Raw genomic sequence first — 19,855 nt, 5'->3', positions numbered from 1 at the left:
CTGATCTAGCCAGGGAGAAAACAGCAACCAGATATATCTAGTTTATGGGTCATTCTCCAAATCAAAGAGCCTAAACTTTATAAAATGTTTAATGTCAACAAAGAATTCCAAATTAAAGGAATAAAGAAATATGAGAATCACAGGGAAATATAATCTTTGATTGAATTCTGAATCTTAAAAAATAAAAAATATTTTGGGGAAATTGGGAAATGTGAGTAGGGCTTGTGAATTAATTTAAACTATATCAAAGCTAGATAACAGAATTGTGATTATGTATAAAAATTTTTTGTTTGTTTGTTTGTTTTGGTACTGGGGATCAAACTCAGGATCTTGTGCTTACAAGGCAGGCGCAGTGCCACTGAGCTAAATCCCCAGCCCTAAAAATGTTCTTTTGTACAGAAAAAATGCCATAAAAAGTTTACAACTTCCTTCCAAATGATTCAAGGAAGGCAGAACTTCAGGAGGGACCAAAAAAATGCTAATGTGAATATAGTAAACAAAGTCCACTATACTATCCTTTTCTCATTTCCTGCAGGCAAGGGCAAAGCAAGAAGCAGGAAATATGTGTGCTGCTTATCAATCGAGGCTGGGAAAAACAGAATCTAAAGAAACCAAGGGCTTAAATTTAGTGTTAACATCCAGTAAGACCAACAGTAATTTTCTAATGTCAAATTTCTGAAAGATATCATAAACATTGGAACATACCTGACTAGGACTACTTGTAGATAATCTAAAATCTCTCTCTAGAGATTCCTGTCCTTCCAGGTCTTCATAAATCATTCCTGGAATTGCCAGTTGTTCAAAATAAGCCTCCAAATGATCATCATAAAACTCTTCATCATTAATGTCATCATCTATGGAGACGTGGAGAAAAATTAGGACAGGCTTTAAAGTAGGAACAGACCTATGAAAAATTTTTAAACAAGAAGGCTGAAAAGACATGAACAGGTCAATGAATGGCATGATTGTTTTTGCATCTGTCATGGGGAAATGACTATAACTTCAGTCATGATCACTGAACAGAATAAGTGACCGTGCCGAGAGGACAGGGTGGAGACAGACCCTGGCACACTGTGTCAGGTATAGTAAGTGCATCACCACAAATCAGTGGGAAGAGCGGACAGTTCAGAAAATGTGAGTAGTTACTGCTACCAAAAAGGACAGAGAAGCCTATTACAGAAAGAGGCAAAGGACGGAGGAAGATGACACTTCAGAGGTTTTCAGAGATCACAAAGGGCAAGACTGAGGGAGAACTCTGCATGACAGGCAGGGCCAGCAGGCGTACTGCCTGGTAGAAAGTCAACTTTGCAATCAACATTAGGAGCCTTAATGCTCATAACCCTTGGCTCGGCAATTCACCTTGCAAAATCTAGCCTCTGAAACAAGTATCTCTTAAGTTCACGTCAGTAATTCCTTATCTACATTCCACAGCCCACAAGTGCAGAAACTCAGCTGACAGACCTGCCCTGAATGGCGAGACACCTTCATCCCACTCAGCTCATTGGCCTGGCCCTCAGAGCTTCAACAACTTGGCACTGCTGCTTCTCTGGGATTTTTGTGGGTGCATGAAGCTGCCACGCAGCCAGACTGGCTGGTCTCGAGTCACAGCCAGGGAGTCCCACGGCAGGGCCACTGCTGCAGCGGCTCCTGCATCCCTATGAGATTTCTCTTGCATACCTCAGGCCAACCAGGCCGAATCCCTTCCCCAAGAGCTTCATGGATGCCCTCCTCAGTCAGGACCATCAGCCCCATGATTTCCAAGCACACTTCTGCACAACTGAGGTGCACATCACACAATCTCCAGTTGAGCTGTGCATGTGTCTCCTGCCCGTCCTTGGCTGAGGAATCTCAGAGAACACGTGCTAACTAGTTCCCTGCTCTCACAGGGGGCACCTTCAGGTGGCCACTGCGCACCTTAATGATGTCAAACTGAGGGCTGAGTATAACCTTATCAGGATTCACTTACAGAAAGACATGTTTTAATCTTATTCACTCATCAGAAATGGCCACCCTAGGGCCAGCAGGCAGAAGAAAAAGGGAACCCAGAAGCTGGCATAATGACGACTGCCACGAAGTCATGACACGAAGTGCAATAAGCAAGGCAAGGACTAGGGGAACACAAGTCACTGCTCAGTACCAGAAGAATCCTCCAAGCTTGTCAACGACATGAGTTTCTCATTTTCTAATAAGCTAATGTGGCTAAAGTCACTGTTCAGAGTCTTGTCTTCAGAAGGTTCCTGGGCATCAGGTACAACGACCTAAAAGAAATAATAGGGAGCATAAAAGTAGCCCATTTATTCCTCCATTCGGTGTACAGCACACGGCTACAAAAGGAGCAACCATTTCTCCATCTACAATGTGCTCTGGATCTGAACGCCACAATTTACTCAATGAAAAGCACCCAACAAAGTACTAAGAACATTCACAGCCCAAAAGGAAAATAATTTCCCTCTACATGTTGCTTTTATTTTATAGTAATATTAAACATACAGTATAATAATTCAGACCAGCTTAAGCATTAGACTGCAAAACATATGCCAAGTTTTTGCACAGTGTGGGACCTCCGTTCAGTTTTACACTTACAGAGGACAGTGCTAAGCAGACCTCGTAAGTACCCAAGGCACTGGAGCACTGCCCTTCAGCCTACTTATCACTGGAGATAATCTCCCACTTCTGCTGAAGCTAGACCAACTGCAGCTCTGCTATATACAAGTAGAAGACTTCCAACTAATACTAATTAAAGCCTGATGTGAAATACAGACTTTCCCGCCTCTGTAACAACACAGAAACTGGTAACAAATATATGAACATCTACCTTGTACTCCTGATTATTCGTCCAGGATCTTACATGAAAGTCAGCAAAAGAGTCTGTTGACAAAAACAAAAACAGAAAATATTTATCAGCTAAATAGCCAATAAGACCTAAGAACGGCAAATTAATGAAAACATTTTTATTGTGAAACATAAGTACTTTCAAATGATGACACAGACCATCACTGGTCCTTTCAGTTGGAGAGTCTGTGCACAGGCCACCACACCTGCACCTGCACTCACGCAGACACTGCAGGGGACACAGGAAGCAATGCAGGATGCGGACGGCCCCGTGAGCAGACAGACAAGCCCAGGGAGAGGGCCGCCTGAGGCTCCAAAAGGTGCGGCTACAAGACAGGACCAAGGCGACCCTCCCCAGACCCCTGTGCAACAAGCCCAAGGTCTGCCACACTGGACAATAAGAAAAGAACTGTTTGTCAGTTATGCTCATGTAAGAAAACGTCCCTATTTTTTGAGATGCATACTAAAATATAAAGAAATCAATGATTCCTATAATTTTAAAATACCAGGAAAACTAATGCTGTATTACCTATTATAGCTATATAAGCCCAAAACATGTAATTTTCAATTTCCAGTTTTGATTTGAAAATTATTTTTCCCATATTTTGTCCTTTTACTCTTTCAATCGTGCCTTTTGAAGCGTAAGTTTGTGGTTTTGATAAAGTGCAATTTCACTATTTTTCTTTTGTTATTTGCAAGTATGAAGAGCTAATACCAGTACAGGTGCTGTAGTTTTGGACCTATCGACATTTTCCATTAAGAGAAACACAAGTACCCCTTAAATCTTTTTAATTAAAACAAATGTTTATTCATTTCACCTATCTCATTTCTTAACATGATCACACAAGGTCTTCTGAGTACTGAACTACCGGCTGCAGTTACACGCTACTGTTGCTATATATGTCAAAAGTATGCAGTTTTCAATTTTCAGGGTTTTCTTTATATCTTTTAAAAATGAAAGAGAATGTGAACTACTTAAAAGGAATCACAGAATAGAAGCCTGTAGATTTTCTTCACAATCTTCCTCACGTTTTTGTAATCCCTCTCTCCCTCAATTTCTACATCTAATTTTAACAGCAATTTTTCAAATGATTCACTTTGGAGTATTTCTGAAATATTCAACTTAGTTTTCTTATAAAACAATAATTTCTTTGAGAATTTATAACTTATAAGTTATATACAAATAAGCTCACAGAACAAAGAGGACTTGATAGGAACACAAAAGTACCAGTGGGAGAAGAGTGACAGGTACAGGGAAGGGGCAGCTTGTCCTGAACAGCTGCATGCTGTGGCCACCTGACAGCACAGTCTCCCAAGGAAGGGTGACCTCGGCCTTAGTCAGCCAGGCGGGCTACGGGAGCAGTGAGGAGACCCTCTCCTACAAAGCACGGTGAATATGCTATCACCAGGGAGATCGCTGCATGCCAGCATAAAATGCACACCAGTCCAAAGAAGGGAAAACGAAAGAGCAAAATCTACGCATCAGGAATGACTTCGAGTAGTGCAGACCTGGCGCTTGCCTCGATGGTGAAGCCCCGCCTGCAGGGGCCGGGGCCTGGCAGGTGGCTGCAGCGTCAGCCGGCTGCTCTGCCGCACCTGGTCCTTCACTCTGAAGAGAAGACGATTTCAGGACAGCACCGGGCAGACAAGGACTTTCTCTATTGTTCTTTTTCCTAGAGAGAGGATTGTTTTTATTAGAGAACAGATTAGCGGCAAAATGTTGGTTACCTGGGGTAAGTTTATAAAATATCTACTAACCAGTTATATATTTCATCATTCTAAAAGCAATAAAAAGGGACACTGTGAGAAGAAACATTTCTGGGTCCAGCCAGAAAATGAAAATGATGATGTCCTGAGGACACCTTTCCTCCCAAACTCCTGCTAGCTCCCAGGGGCGAGGGAGGTGGGGAAGGAGTGGCAGGGAAAACCCTGCAGTGCCAAACACGTGCCCTGACAGACAGGTGCCAAGAATGGGCTCCAAGTCAGCTAGATGGGAAAAGTGCAAACAGCCCTTCTATACTTCCCAAGTCCCAACCCTGTGCTTGAGGCCAACTCTGCAACCCTAACAACAACTTATTTCCTGGTTTCTCTACCTTTTTACTGAAGCTGTAGTACATGAAAAGCCACAGGCAAACTAAAGGTGCACTCATGGTTAAGTAAGGAACATTTTATTTACTCTAGGAAAAGACAGCTGGGGTGGGTGGGCTGATCATGAATGGACACAAAGTCATATCTGGCAGAAGACAAAAAGAGAAGAGAACAGGAGGCAAGATGGTGACATGGAATAAATACAAAACCAGTTAGGACACAACTTAATTTCCAAAGTTTACAGCCCTGCCCTGAGAAAAGCATACAGCATGACCATGGAACATTAACAACCTTAGGACAACAGAGGCAGAGGAGACAGTGAACAAAAAGGCACTACATTCACCATCACCCCTAAGACAAATCTAATCTCTCAAGACCACAGCACAAGGGCCAGGGATTTAGGTCAGTGGCACGTCTGCCTTGCAAGCTCAAGTTCCTGAGTTCGATCCCCAGTACAAACCCACAGTGCAGCTCTCCTGCTGGTCCACAAAAACTTCAAAATATGTCATGAGCTTCAGATCAAGTGGCAAGAACGACTTCCAGGAGACCACTAAAACTGGCAGTAAGACAGTCTATAAAAACCAGCAGCACCATCCACACTAACCACCCCAGGTTTGGGACCTGAAAAGCTAACAGGATATGCAGAAAAAAGGAAAACTATGATCCGATCCACAGTAAGAATAGAAAGTCCCAGAAGCACAGAAGAAAATGAACTTGTCAGGAAGAGGTGCATAAATGTTTCATGACCACATGCAGAAAGGAGCAACAGGAACAAGTCTGTCCCAACCCAAGAAAGTGAAAGGGTGCTGTGCACAGGGCCGAACCCTACCAGGGCTGTGGGAGGAGGCTCTGCTGCACACCAGGGCACACCTGGGGGAAAGAAGCGATGAGGAAGAAAGCACCGCAAACAAAGAATAAAGCACCCGGCTCAAGACTCCCAGCCTCTCTCTTTCAAGCCACGTGGGCCACCAATGACTCCCATCATGCACCCCACACAGACAGGAATGAGGCCTGCACAGCAGCCGAGGACACACAGCCCTGGACCACAGCCACAGAGCAAGAGCAGCTCGAGATAGCAAAGTCAAGGCAGGCAAACTAAACAAATGACCTAAGACAAGAAATCACTTTCACAAGCATGAAAAATTCTAATTTGATGCCTCTGAAATATTCAAATAGCTATTGTATCTACAAAAAGCGGAGCCATTAAAAAAATAAAAGACCAAGAAAGTAAGTCAGCTCTTATGATTAAAATTATGATTGCCAAGTGATTGAATAAAGGTTAAAAATAAATTAGAAACTTGTCAAAAAAACTATCATTTTAAACTGAAAACAAGAACTAGAAAAACACAATAAAAACAGGTCAGCCCAGGCAATCCAAAATTCTCTTGTAGAGAGAAAACTGGAAGAAAATTGCCAAAGGAACAATAATTATCTAGAACTATAACACACACATCTGCAGATTGATGCCAATTAGAATCTGGTGAACAGATGAGATGCCACCCACCAGGGACCTGGGATTCTAAGTTTCCAGAGGAATGTAATCAGTTCAGATCCAAATGATCAAGTACCAAAACGGAATCAGGCTTCTCACAATACAGCAATGCATTCAAATTTTTTTCTTGGTACTGGGGATTGAACTCAGGACCTTGCACTTGCAAGGCAGACAATGGAACCACTGAGCTAAATCCCTGGCCTGCATTCAAACTTTTGTGAAAATTATTTTTATTCTTCAATTCAATACCTAGCTAACGCATTCATGAATTCCAGGTCTGGGATAAAGACACTATGAAACACATGAGACTCTGCTCCCCAAGGAGACCAAAGCCCTGCCCCTCGTATGCCCCCCTGCCAGGTGGCTCTCCAGCCTGCCCACCCCGTCTCTCCGCGGGCCTCCTTGTCCTGGGTTCACCAGGGCAGCAAGGATGCTCCAGACCTGCTCTCCTCTACCAACCATCCAGAGAGCCCAGACAGCCACACCAGCAGGGGCACCAGACCCACGCAGCCCTGAGCCTCTCCTTTCACCCCCTAAAGCAAGTCCAGGACTCCTGCTGCCACTCCTCTCTCCCCTCCCTCCAAGTGCCCTCCAACAAGCTCCTTTCCCTCTACTGCTGTCACAGCAGCCTGAACACCCTGTGAAGCCACTGCTGCCACCCTGGTGTCTGTGTCTGGTCATGGGGAAGCAACACAAATGCCTTCCTTGCTCCTCGTACTACATGCAGGCCCCTTCTGGAGCCTCGCCGGAGCACAGCCTCCTCTGGAGCCACAGCTCTGTGACCTCAACCCACTGGGGACCCACATCCACACCACACCCACTCCCTGCCACCCTCCCCCACCAGCACCCCAGGGCCAGCGCACAGCCACAGCTGCTCACCCCGCCTCTCCAGGAGACATCGGCTCTCCACCCAACACCCCTGCATGTCTACAGGCACACACGCCTGAAATATCACAACCGCACCGACACTCCCAAGTTAAACAACACATCCACAAGGAGGGCCTGTGTCCTTTTGTCCTCCACCATCCTACAATCCCCTAAATTATTTTCTTTTCCAACCAACTCCTCCCCCAGCACTTCACTGACTTGACAACCACAGCTCCCTGTCCTGAGCACACTTCCCACCAAAGGCACCACGCAGGCAGAAGATCCGGGAGGGCGGGAGAGGGAGAGGAGGAGAGCTTCCTCGGCTAAGGCAGGCGCTGCCCATGGTGCTGCACACCTGAGGCTGCTCCCTCCCGGGTGTGGACACTGCCCCAGCATCGCTCTCCTCCTCCTACAGAACTGAGCTTCACCTTTCCAGGTCCTTCCTGATACCATGAGAATACACAGCACGAACAACCATTCAAGCAACCAGCAAACGTGTTGTGTCCTGACCCATGACACCCGCCGGCATCACAGCCGCCCTGCCCTGCTCCTGTGTGGCGAGCTCCAGGGTCTGGCTGTCCGTGTCCCCACTGAGCACCCCCATTCCCTTTCCCTCACTCCCACATGGTCAGCTCTTGACACTCACTGGACCGCCTCTCTTCTTTAACACATTCCCAGTTGTTTGTATATTTTGTCTCGCTCTGTGCTGGGGGTCTCACCACACTGCCCAGGCTAGCCTCCCACTCCTGGGCTAAGCTGAGCCCCTCAAGCAGCTAAGGCAACAGTAGTGTGCTTCCTCATCTAGCTAGATCTGCCTTCACCATGGCTTCCAAGACAGTCTTCCTCTTGCCTCTGCTGGGTAACTCTTAAGCGCTCTGTCCGTCCCTCCTGGCCTCAGCTCCTCCATACCACATCACACTGGTGCTCTTCTCCATCTCCCTCACTCCGGCAGCCTGGTGGTCGTCCTGCTCCCACCCTCACCCCACACAGCAGCCAGTGAGGCCCCTCACACAGCGTGGGACGGGACCCTCCAAGGATTCCACTCCACTCCGAGTCAGGACAGGGTCCCGCTCTGCGACCCCAGCGCACTCCACCCTGGCTCTCATGCGGCTGCACCCTGCGCTCACGTGGAGATGACTGTGACAATGATTATGCCCAAAGCAGGCTGTGAAGAATGAACCCCACAATCGGCTTATTTTGAGAAGTGAGTCTGGCCAAAGCCTTCGTGCCAAGGTCAGAGTAACTCGTACCTAAATTCTGTTCCCAAACTAAATAAAACCTTAAGGCTAGAAGGACAATGTTCTAATTACAACCACCTATTCTGTCTATTCTGTTCCTAATTTGAGAATGCTCTGTCTTGTATTTTGAGTCTTATTTACATTAATGTCCATAAAAATTGCACGGAGCTTGCCTCACCTCAACTGATTGCCAATAAAAGTCAGTGCCTGGGACTGGCAGCACCTTTTTGTCAGATGCACGCACATTGGTCGTCGAGCCCCACTTTCTCTCTCGTAGTGTATTTTTTATCAGGCCTGTGTCACATACTGAGCAGGGGACTGGAAGCTGACTGTAGGGGTCTCAGTAACTCCGGCCTCTTCCCTGGGGTCCACAGACTGACGCCCTTGTCAAGCCCTGGCTCTCACTCACCTCCCCGAAGACCTTCACTAACCCCGTCTCAGCCTTTCTAAAACCCTTCTTAGCATCATCCATTTCTTCCCTTCAGTGCACTCTGAAATTGGCTTTTCCTCCTGAGAGGGAAGGTTCTTGCTGTGCAACCCAGGCTGTCCTCAAGCTCCAGCTCTCCTGCTCCCCAAGTGTTCTGGGATTACAGGCTTGTGCCACCACACTCGGCTTGAAATGGGCATATTTTAATAACTTTTACCATCTGTTTTGTTCATCGGTTTTTCCTGAGCATCCGAAAGTGTCTGGTGCAGGACAGGCACTCAGGTAAAAGAACAATGAGTGAATAAAGAATAAACATGAAAAAGCTGGTATCTTTGCAGGGCGTAGTGGTGCACGCCTATGATCCCAGCACTCAGGAGGCAGGGGCATGACGATCACAAGTTTGAGGCCAGCCTGAACTACACAGTGAGACCCTGTCCAAAAAAAAAACCAAAAAAACAAAAATTGGTATCTTTAATATAAAGGCCACCAAGGCCATTCACAACAGAAGGCTCAGCAATGAACATTACGGTATGCTCAATCCCATATACACTCAAATACAAATTTAAATAAAAAACTTCATTCAGTGTGTCTGTAATACCACCATAAAGAAGTAACTATTATATATGCATTTTGGTTTTACAGACTTCCAGACATTTTTCCATGCATGTTTGCATAAATTACTCTAATCTCTAAAATCAAAGATTAAAAATAGTACCACCAAAAGTTGGGCAGGGATCAGAGAAATAAACATTCACATATACTCATTGGTATAAGTCTTCAAAAGAGTATGGCTGATTTGTAATGGTTTTTAAAATGAAATATTTTTAACCAAGAGATAGAGGGAGGGGGAAGGGAAGAGGGGAAGGGAGTATAAAAAGAATCAAAATGTATTATGCACATGTACCAATTCTCCATGATGAATGTTGTCATTATGTACTGTAAACATGTAACAATAAAATTTTAAAAAGTAGACCAGGCACAGTGATGCACCCCTATAATCGCAGCACTCAGGAGGCTGAGGCAGGAGGACTGGTCTGAGTTTGAGGCTGGCCTGGGCTACACAGTGAGTTCAAAGCCAGAACTACACAGTGAGATCCTGTATCAAATCACCAAAAAAAAAAAAAAAAAATTTTGATTCAGCAGTTTTAAATCCTAGAAATTTATTTTTTTTTTTTTTTTTTTTTTTTTTTTTTTTTTTTGGTACAGGATATCGAACTCAGAATCTTTCACTTACAAAGCAGGCAGCAAAAACACTGAGCTAAATCCCTGGCCCCTGGAAATTTATCTTAATAAAATAATCTCCTATGGGCAATATGACTCAGAGAGGTGGTAGCAGTAGCCTTGTATTTCCTGGTTGAGGTGACTATTCAAGTAGGGGGAGGGCCGGGGATTTGGCTCAGTGGTTCTGCCACCGGCCTTGCAAGTGCAAGGGCCCAAGTTCAATCCCCGGTACCAAAAAAATAAAAATAAAAACCAAACTGAGGGAACTACAATCAGACTTCAGAGGATGAGAAAACAATCGTGGCTACAAAAATCAATCTCCCTGGCATGTAAAGGTACAAGATCCCAGTAATGAATGTAACTGTACTGTCTACCTAGAATGTACCAATAAATTAATTTCTTTTTTAAAAATCAATCTCAGGGCTACAACCAGTGGCAGCAGGGTCAATTCTGGGGTCAGAAGCCCTGGAGTCAGCGTTATCACCAAGGTATTACTGAATACCCAAATAAAACAAATTGATATGTATTTCTCCAAAACCCTCACAAGAAGGTTTCTTGTTTTCTTCAGTAGGCTAACTTTTTAAACATTCTACAAAATGTGCCTATAGATTCCTTTTTCAGAAGTTTTGTGGGTTGATTTTTTTACTTGTCTTTTTTGTACTTTTTGGCTTTTTTTTTTTTTTTGGTGCTGGGGATTGAACTCGGGACCTAGAGCTTATTTATGAAGCAGGCGGTGGCACCACTGAGCTTAAATCCCTGGCCCTTTTTTGTACATTTTTATTTGCAGTTTCTTGTTGTTTTTTTGGTACCGGGATCGAACTCAGGACCTTGAGCTTGCAAGGCAGGCTCGCTGCCACTGAGCTAAATCCCTCCCCTCTAATTGCAGTTTTAAAGTGAATCGTAGAGAACCTCAGCATTATGCATAATAAGAGAATTTGTATTTCAGGGTTCTATATTTTATCTGTAAAATGTGACTTTTATCACAACAAAAGTAAAATGTTGCTTTGTACCTGGTGTCTTTTATTAAGAATTTACTCCCCCCATTTCTCATGGAGAATGACAGTTGGGAGTCACTGTCACAAACAATGTAATAGAAATGTCAGCAACCAGATTCACAGAAGGACTAAGTGGCCCTCGCGAACTGCATTAAGACTCTACGGCTCACATTACACTCCAGCTTCTCCAGTTGTTTAGGGTAGTAGTGGGGGAGTCAACTAGGTAGTACTCTGATAAAATCTGGGAAGGGTTTTTCTGTCAGAACAACAATGGAATTGGCACAATTGGGAATGAAGATAAATCTTGGAACTGAGATGGAGAAGAAGGAGTGTATGTAGAAAGGCTGTCAAAAATGTAAAACCTGAGCTACACGTGGTGATGCATGTCTGTAATCCCAGCACTCACTCGGGAGGCTGAGGCAGGAGGATCACCATGAGTTCAAAGCCGGCCCCTGCTACACTGTGAGTTTGAGGCCAGCCAGAACCACACAACAAGACTCTGTCTCCAAAAAAAATGAAGGGATGGCAGGGGGATGGGGAAAAAATAAGAACCAAAATTGATTATGTAAAGGTGGAAATTTCCAACAGTGAATGTCATTATATTATATACCTTAAATGTACCAATAAAATTAATTTTAAAAATAGTAAAACTCGGTTGCATTATTTGTGGAGGCTCAACATTGTGAAGGTTAAATACCATAATTTTCCATTTGTTCTGCATTTTTATTCTGAAAAGAAAGCTGACTTTTCCCATTTCTTATTAAAAAAAACTTGTAAAATAAAAATCAATCTCCTAAATGTCCAAAATTTATACACGAATGTACATATATAAAGAAGTCCAAGCTGGGTGTGGTGGGGCATGCCCAAAATCCCAGCTACTCAGGAGGACCAGAAGTTTGAGGCCAGCCTGAGGAACTTAGTGAGATCCTATTTTAAAATTAAAAAATAAAAGTGCTGGAGCTGTGGCTCAGTGGCAGAGCGTTTGCCTGGCAAGCCCTGGGTTCCATCTCCGGTACCATCAAACCAAAATAAAAAAATAAAAGGGGCTGGGGATGAGTTCAGTGGCGGAGCACTTGCCTAGCAAGTTCAAGTCTCTGGGTTTGATACCCAGTAACACAAAGAAACAAAAAGCTCATTACATTTAAGATAGCAGAACTGTATAACCTAAATGCCAAACACAGACTTACACACAAGGCCATTAATACTGTGACACATTAATTGTAACTGAAAGGTAAACACAACATATTAACTTTTTTTTTTGGTACCGGGGATTGACCTCAGGTCCTTGCACTTGCAAGGCAGGCCACCGAACCGCTGAGCTAAATCCCCGGCCCAGCATATTAACTTTTAAAAGTTAAAAATAATACATAATATTGGTGGGGAACAGGCTACATGAGGAATTATCGGGGGCAAGATTGAGTGACTTATGCCCCACAGTCCTGAGGCCGATGTGACCTGCCTCAAGAAACAGAAAAGCATTTAAAAAGCTGCATACTTTCTGGCTGTGTGGGGAATGCTTGTAACCACAGCGCTCCCATGACAGGACAACATCTACTGAGGACAATGTAAAGAACCTGCTCCCTTTTCACACACTCCCCTTGTAAAAGTTTGACCTGTTCCCTATTTTTCAAAATATCTTTCCATTACTATTACAAAATGATGCACAACCCCACCCTTTATGCTTCTTGCTTGCTAATAAAAGTGGGTTCACCAGAGAGATTGCTGTCCACTAGAGGCCGGCTCCTCCAGGTCCCCCTTGTACCTTGAATATTGTCTCTGTTTCTCTTTATTCCCCATCATTTTCCCCTCACAGGTAACCGAAGATCTGATCAGCCCCAGGCAAGAGGCAATAAAAGAAAGAAAAAGAAATATAAATACATATATACATAAATAAACAAACGTAAGTATAATCCTATTCTGTAAAAAACACAAATACGTATGTGCACACAGAATATGATAAATGAAAATGTAACCAGTGGCTGCCTTTTAGTTAGTGGGTCACAGGACTTTACTGTCTTCCTAATAATTTTTTTCTAACATTTTCAATGAGTATATATTATTTTCAGAGTCAGAAAAAAATGTTCTAAAGAGCTAAAAATGTGATTAGAATGTATGAAGAAAATAAAAATGCTTAGAATTCATCAGAGACACAATCACACTTGATGCCCCACAAAGCACAAGGAGGCACGGACTTACTCCTCGCCCTGGAAGCTCAGCTGCAATCTCTCTCTCAGGTCAGCATCACAGCAGCAACTGGGAGACGACTCAGATGGAGCTGAGAACCTCCCTTCGACTAAGTAGGAGGCCTGGATATCCGGATACCTACACAAAATTATTAAGAATTAAATTACGTACATTTAAAATTCACCAACCACCAGGGGAAAAAAGACAAACAGGATCCCCAGGGTTCAAAACCATCAGCTTCTGTGCAAAGCAAAGAAACTGTGGGCAGCAATGGAGTGATAATCTGCATCAACTCAGCCACAGACATCTTAAGGCTTAAAGAACTAGCAACCCCTGTGTCCCAAAGGTAAAGATGATAATCCTCACCACATGGTTAGGTTCACAGGAGGTGGAGGAGGGGCAGGTATTTAACTACCCATATAGACGTGTGAACTGCATACATCACACTTGAAGTGATGTAAATACGGTACATTTAACCAAATACCTATGTAGTTATAAAGCTAGAGAAAGAACAGTTAGAAAAATAAATGCTGGGTTAACTTCTAAGAAAGAGAAACCTGACATGGGGAACTTGAGGTTACCAGAGTAAGACTAGGTCAGAAGCACAGGACAGAGTAGAGGCTGGAGGAGGCAGAGAGCCACGCCAGCCCAGGGAAGTGTGACCCAGGCTGAAAGGAAGCACAAAGGAGCCCTGACACAGCTCTGAACACACCAGTGACCCCACACAACAGCCATGCGGACTGGCTTTGGGATGACCAGTAAGTCATCCTTGAGAGACAGTTCATTAGCTTCCTTGCGTAGCTACAGATGGACTCAGTGTGTTTTCCGAGTCTGTGCTGCCGTATTCCGCAACATGGAACAGGAAGCAGATACGACCAGTGAGATGAAAGAGGAGAGAATAACAGGTACACAGCGAAGCACAGAGGGAGGCAGGAACCACAACCCGGCACTCCCCAGCCCCAACTCCTGTCCTGCAGACACAGCTCGGCTGGGCACAAGTAGCTTTAGGGATCTCACCTGTCACCAGCTCTATTCCTTGCAAGTGTGGAAACAGCAACAGGCAAGCCAAGATTTGAAGAGAGAGTGACATCTTCCAAAATCTCACTATTACCAAGTAATGAGTTGGTTAGAAAACTTGGAAATGACTCTTCCACGATGCCTCGAAAACCTTCCATCTCCCTGCAGTAACAAAAGTATTTTTATACATCGAATATTACTATAAAACCTTTTCAAGTGGATAAGTCTCAATAATTTTAGGAAATTAATAATCTTAGAAAATAATTTTCTTGCAACATCCTTAAGAGAGAACATTACAAATACTCTGAGGTAAAGGAAGTCTCAGAATATCTCGCTGCTTTACAGCTGAGAACCAACACCCAACAATAAATGTATCATCTTAGAACTGATAGTCAACCCAAAGTAAGACTGTTCTAATAGATTTTTTCCTCGTACAGACTAATGTAATTATTCAATAAAGTAGAAAGTTCAAAGACCATTGAGAAGCTATAAAGATTGGTCATACAGTGTCCTTGCTCCTGTTGGGAGCTCACCTCTAGCACCAACAATCATTCTAGCGAGGGCCTCTCTCTAACATGCCTGAGACTTTCCTCTGCACCTCTTCCCACACAGCGCGTGCTCTCAGCCAAGTCCCCCGGAGCTCAGCCCGGTCAGGCTTCCATCCACCACCCACAAGACGGTGCCTGTCAAAGTCACTCACGTCCCTGCTGCCGACCCTCTAGCCACCTCCACCCACAGAGTGCACTCAGGTGCATATTCCTTCACTCAACCTCTAGATGCACCTGCCAGTTCTCCAGCCTCTTCTTCCTTCTCCGAATCTCCTGGACCAACCCTACCCACCAGGGGAAAGCTCCAGGGCTGGTCCTCCATCTCTCCACCTACCCTGCCCACTGCGGCCACTTTCTGCGTCTGAGGTTTACATACCATACGAGATCTACATCTCTAGCCCAGATTCTCCCCTGAACCTCAGATACTCAACTGCCCATAAGTCATCTTCACTTAAGACCCGTAACAGGCACCTAAAACTACCTTTTTAATTTTTTTCTTGAGACAAGGTCTCACTACATAGTTCAGACTGACCTTCAACTCACTGTGTAGCCCACCTGTTCTCTACTGACCACCCCCTTGGCTCAGCTTCCTGCATGCACCACGACGCCTAGTGCATAAAACTCAAGCCTTGACTGTACCTCCATCTGCTACCTCAAGAAAGCCTGCTCTTCAGTCTTCTCCATCAGAGAAAATGACAACCCTAACCTCTACCTGCTTAAACCAAATACTGGTGTCATCGCTGATCTCAGCCTCTCACACTCCACAAAACCCCTTGCCACGACCCAAAAGCAATGCTTTAATGAGCATCCAGAACCTGCCAGGCATCACAGCTACCACTGCCACTGCCACAGCCACCACCTGCCCAGCGCTGCCTCCTGGCCTCAGGGGAAACAGATCACCTTTCTCTCGCACCCTTCCCGCACTGCTGAGTTTCCCATCGATTTCAGAGTGAATCCCAGTCCTGAGCCCAGAGGGGCTGTAGTGTCTCTGACCTGGTCTCCTGTCTCTCTGCCCACCCCTCCCAACTCCCTGCTGCTCTCGGAGGTGAGAGGCAGGCTCTGCCCTGGCCTTGGCCTCTGCCCAGCCCAAGGCTCCAGGTGCACAGTCTTGCCCTTCTCCTCCTTCACCTCTTTGTGCATGCGGTCACCAGTGCTGTGCCTTCTTGCTTCTGCAGTGCCAACTACCACTCAGCAGCTGCATATCCACCTCTTCATCCGTTTTTCCCAAATTTAAGCTCTGCCTACTGTAACTTACCACTGCACTCCTAGAGCAGTGTGAACAGAGGAGCCCTCAACACGTCTGCTAGATGAATAAATGTTATGTTTTCTAACTGTCAATACTCAGCAAATCACCAGCTTTAAGTCAATAAGCATCTCCTCTTCCAATACAAGTATACCTGTATTTTCCTCTCTTCCATATTTTTATCGTCCTTTCTGACTTCTACAAACACGCTCAAAACTTTCCCATATTAGGATGGGGGAGACAGAAAACCACCTGGTCTACTGGTCATCTGCATTTCCTGTCACCACCTTCTCATCCTCCTGCACAGCCAAGCGTCCAGGAGAACATGAACACTGCTCCTCCTACATCACTAGCGCTAACCAGGATCTGACCTCAGCTCTAAGTCATGAGGCTTACATCAAGCACCCTAAAGATCCCAAACTCAAACGCCTTCAGGCACAGATACTGTGGGAAAACAGGACAGTAAGGTCAGCTGGAAATTACAGACCTCACCTGAAGACAACTAAGCGCAATTAGAACACTGCCAACAAAGAAAGCACATCTCCTGGAGTAGTTAGGGTGAGTACCGAGGGCAAACCCATGCGCAAACACAGCCTGAAACAGTGTACATCTGTCTCCACCACTACAACTTCCCCAGCTGAGACCTCCAGTCTCCGTGCTTCTGTCCCTGCCACCCAGCAACCAAACAGACCGTGGACTAGAAGTCAGGTACGGTGAGCCTATGAGACCCCGGAGGCGCTGTCACCTCTCCCACTTCAGCTCTCTGCCCCTCAAGTGCTCAAGTCCAACCATCTATCACACCCATTCTAATTTCCTCCATCACTTAGCACTATTCATTTTCTACTTGTCTGTCTTCTTCCACCAAAACAACTGCCCTCTAAGAGCAAGAGCCTAAACCAGGCCTGGTGGTGCACACCTGTAAAGCCTGCACTTGGGAGGCTGAGGCAAAGGATAATCACAAGTTCAAGGCCAGCTTGGACTGCGTAGTGAGTTCACAAACAACCTGAACTACATCCTAAAACCTGTGGGAAAAGCTACTGTTATGGGTGCAAAAACAAAACAAAACAAAACAGAGAGGGCCTTGTCTCTGTCCAGCACTGGTTCTCAACACCTAGAACAATGCTTAGCACACAGTAGGCATTTGGAAAATAAAAGAGGGACTGACAACCTTCTCAGTGAGTGGCCTCATTTTTTACTGCACCCTTCGCTAGGGAAATGTCTATCTTGTTCACCCATAGATTTCTAGTACCTGATAGGAGCTGGGAATATGTGTGAAAAGAAGAAATCTTGCCAGGGATTTAGCTCAGCGGTGCGGGGCCTGCCTCACAAGCGCAAGGTCCTGAGTTCAATCCCTGGTACCAAAAAAAGAAAGAAGCAATCTATAATGCCAAGCTAACCTGTTGGTATTTTGTGTCTATCCTACTGTCAAGAGTAATGTGCATTTTATTTACATTGTTCTAATCCTTGCATCAAATTTGTAAAGTAGCCATTACCCCTACTTATTCAGGAAGCCAGGCCAAGAAAGGGAATCAAGAGACTTCAACACCACAAAGGGCAAGTAGGAGCAGGGGGTTCCTATGAGCCAAGTCTGACCCCAAAATATGCTTTCCTGTGCATCAATGCCACCTCCTGCATCTTTAAATCACCATCAGCCCAGACTTCCAGCCTGAATTCTAGACCTTTATTTCCTTTTTTTTTTTTGGTTTTTTTTGAGACAGGCTCACTATGTAGTTGAGACTGACCAGGAACTCACTATGTAGCCCAGGCTGGTCTCAAACTCATAGCAATCCTCCTGTCTCAGCCTCCCGAGTGCTGGGATTAAAGGCGTGCACCACCACGCCCAGCTAGACCTCTATTTTCAAGCGGTTCTTTGACAACTACCTTACCCATGAAGCCCTCGCAGGTCACAAAGCCAAATGTGTCACCTTCCCTTTACCTGCTCTTCCTGTATCTTAAATTTTGAACCACAACATCCCTAGTTCACTGGCTCTATAAACTGGATATGAAAACCATTCTCATTTCTCCTGCTCTCACAATTAGCAATTTCTAATACACCTAACTTCAACTTCATCTCTGGAACTGAGACCCACTGTATTCCCAATACCTGCAGCCCAGTACTTTTTGTTCAATATATTTATATATCTATATCCATAGATATACATTCTAGGGGGGAGGTACAGGGATCGAACTCAGGATCTTGTGTTTACCAGGCAGGCACTGTGCCACTAAGCTACAGTCCCAGACCTGCCCAGCACTTTTCAATCAAAACTACTGAAAAAACAAACAAACAAACAAACGAATCTACTGAACAAGTCTAACTAGCCAGCCTAAGTCTAGCCTTGTAATTACAAAATTCTTCCTTCTTTTATAGACATAAACCACATTAAAATATACAGAGTTCTTCAACAGTTATGCCTATTCAGAATATCAAATCCAAAAAAAATTTAGATGTCAAAGATCATTCATGCGACATAATCATTATCACTCTACCTAGCTCCAAAAATGCAAAACTAAATAAGGCGGCCACCTCAGGGAGCTGATAGTCCCTATCATAGAGTGCACTTACAATTATTGTTATGGGTGCAAAGGTAACACAATCCACTAGACTTCTCAATATGCAATGTAGTACCTCATTCCACTTGTTTCAGAACAGATCACCCTGTTTTAAACCGTCATGGACAAACACATCCCTAGACCTAAAAGATAAAATTCCCTAGCATCCCTTTGAATCAGATTATATATCCTTCTTGCACCATCTAAAATGAGAATAACACTCTTTTCTTACAAAATATGTGAATCAAAGCCATTTTTATACTTCTCTTGCTATTTCCTTAAATTAGTGATGTTTACTCTAATAACACTTCTGGGTGTATGAATATTTTCTGTTGTCGTTAAATGTAGGTCTATGTGTACAATTAGACATTTAAAAGTACATACTGTATTGCGGGGCGTGGTGGCGGACGCCTGTAATCCCAGCACTCGGGAGGCTGAGGCAGGAGGATTGCTGTGAGTTGAGACCAGCCTGGGCTACATAGTGAGTTCCAGGTCTGTCTCAACTACATAGTGAGACCCTGTCTCGAACAAACAAACAAACAAAAAGTACATACTGTGGAACCCAAAACCTAGTCAGACCTCCTAATACGCATCATTTACTCCTGGCACTTTAATAAATACTGCAGAACCAAGTAGGCATTTGGGTAGGCTTACCGTAAAGTTTGCCCTAAGAACTGAAACTTGGGAGAAAACGTTGATTTTTTAAGCAATGAAAACGCCAAAAAAAAAAAAGACCTCAGAATAGTGGCCGTAAATGGGAATGCTGTCACATCCACAGCTGTCCTCCAAACCAGCGCGTGGAAAAGGAAACGAAGTCTGAAATCAAGTGCAAAGCAAAAGTGGAGGGACTAAACCTTCACGTCTAGTGTGGCGTTCTGTTCTTAGGGAAACCACTGGCGGGAAGGCTAGGAAGGTGTTGATAATAAGGGGAAGGCAGCGAGGGGAAAGCGAGCGGAAAGGAGCTGCACGGACAGACCCCGCAGCGCGGACTTAACCCGTTACTCGCCGGTCGGTGCAAACAAAAAAGCGACTCTCGAGGACAGACAGCGTGCAGCCGCAGCCACCGGCCCGGACTCTGGAGCCGAGCGCCCGTCCCTCTGGGCCAGCAGGCATCGGAAGAGGGCGAAGTGCCGATGGCCCCAGGCCAGAC

The 19,855-nt window shown here is 44.8% G+C and overlaps 1 protein-coding gene across 1 annotated transcript in view; it reads right to left on the bottom strand.

The window, feature by feature from the left end:
- Positions 1–19,182, bottom strand: part of Cep192 (centrosomal protein 192) — a 70,801-nt gene extending 51,619 nt beyond the window's left edge. The window contains exons 1-8 of the mRNA XM_033757424.1: positions 19,090–19,182; positions 14,362–14,523; positions 13,357–13,482; positions 12,923–12,985; positions 4,342–4,505; positions 2,816–2,868; positions 2,138–2,258; positions 706–854 (exon numbers count right to left, since the gene is read on the bottom strand). Coding sequence (XP_033613315.1) covers positions 706–854; positions 2,138–2,258; positions 2,816–2,868; positions 4,342–4,505; positions 12,923–12,985; positions 13,357–13,482; positions 14,362–14,519 — 834 coding nt within the window. The 5' untranslated portion in view covers positions 14,520–14,523; positions 19,090–19,182. The remainder of the gene's footprint in view (positions 1–705; positions 855–2,137; positions 2,259–2,815; positions 2,869–4,341; positions 4,506–12,922; positions 12,986–13,356; positions 13,483–14,361; positions 14,524–19,089) is intronic.
- Between the last annotated feature and the right edge of the window lie 673 nt (positions 19,183–19,855).

This window comes from Fukomys damarensis, unplaced genomic scaffold, assembly GCF_012274545.1.
Source record: "Fukomys damarensis isolate Sample0158 unplaced genomic scaffold, DMR_v1.0_HiC HiC_scaffold_30, whole genome shotgun sequence".
NCBI classification, from domain to species: domain Eukaryota; kingdom Metazoa; phylum Chordata; class Mammalia; order Rodentia; family Bathyergidae; genus Fukomys; species Fukomys damarensis.
Note: the sequence above shows the minus strand (reverse complement) of the source record. Positions and strands in the feature narration are given on the sequence as shown.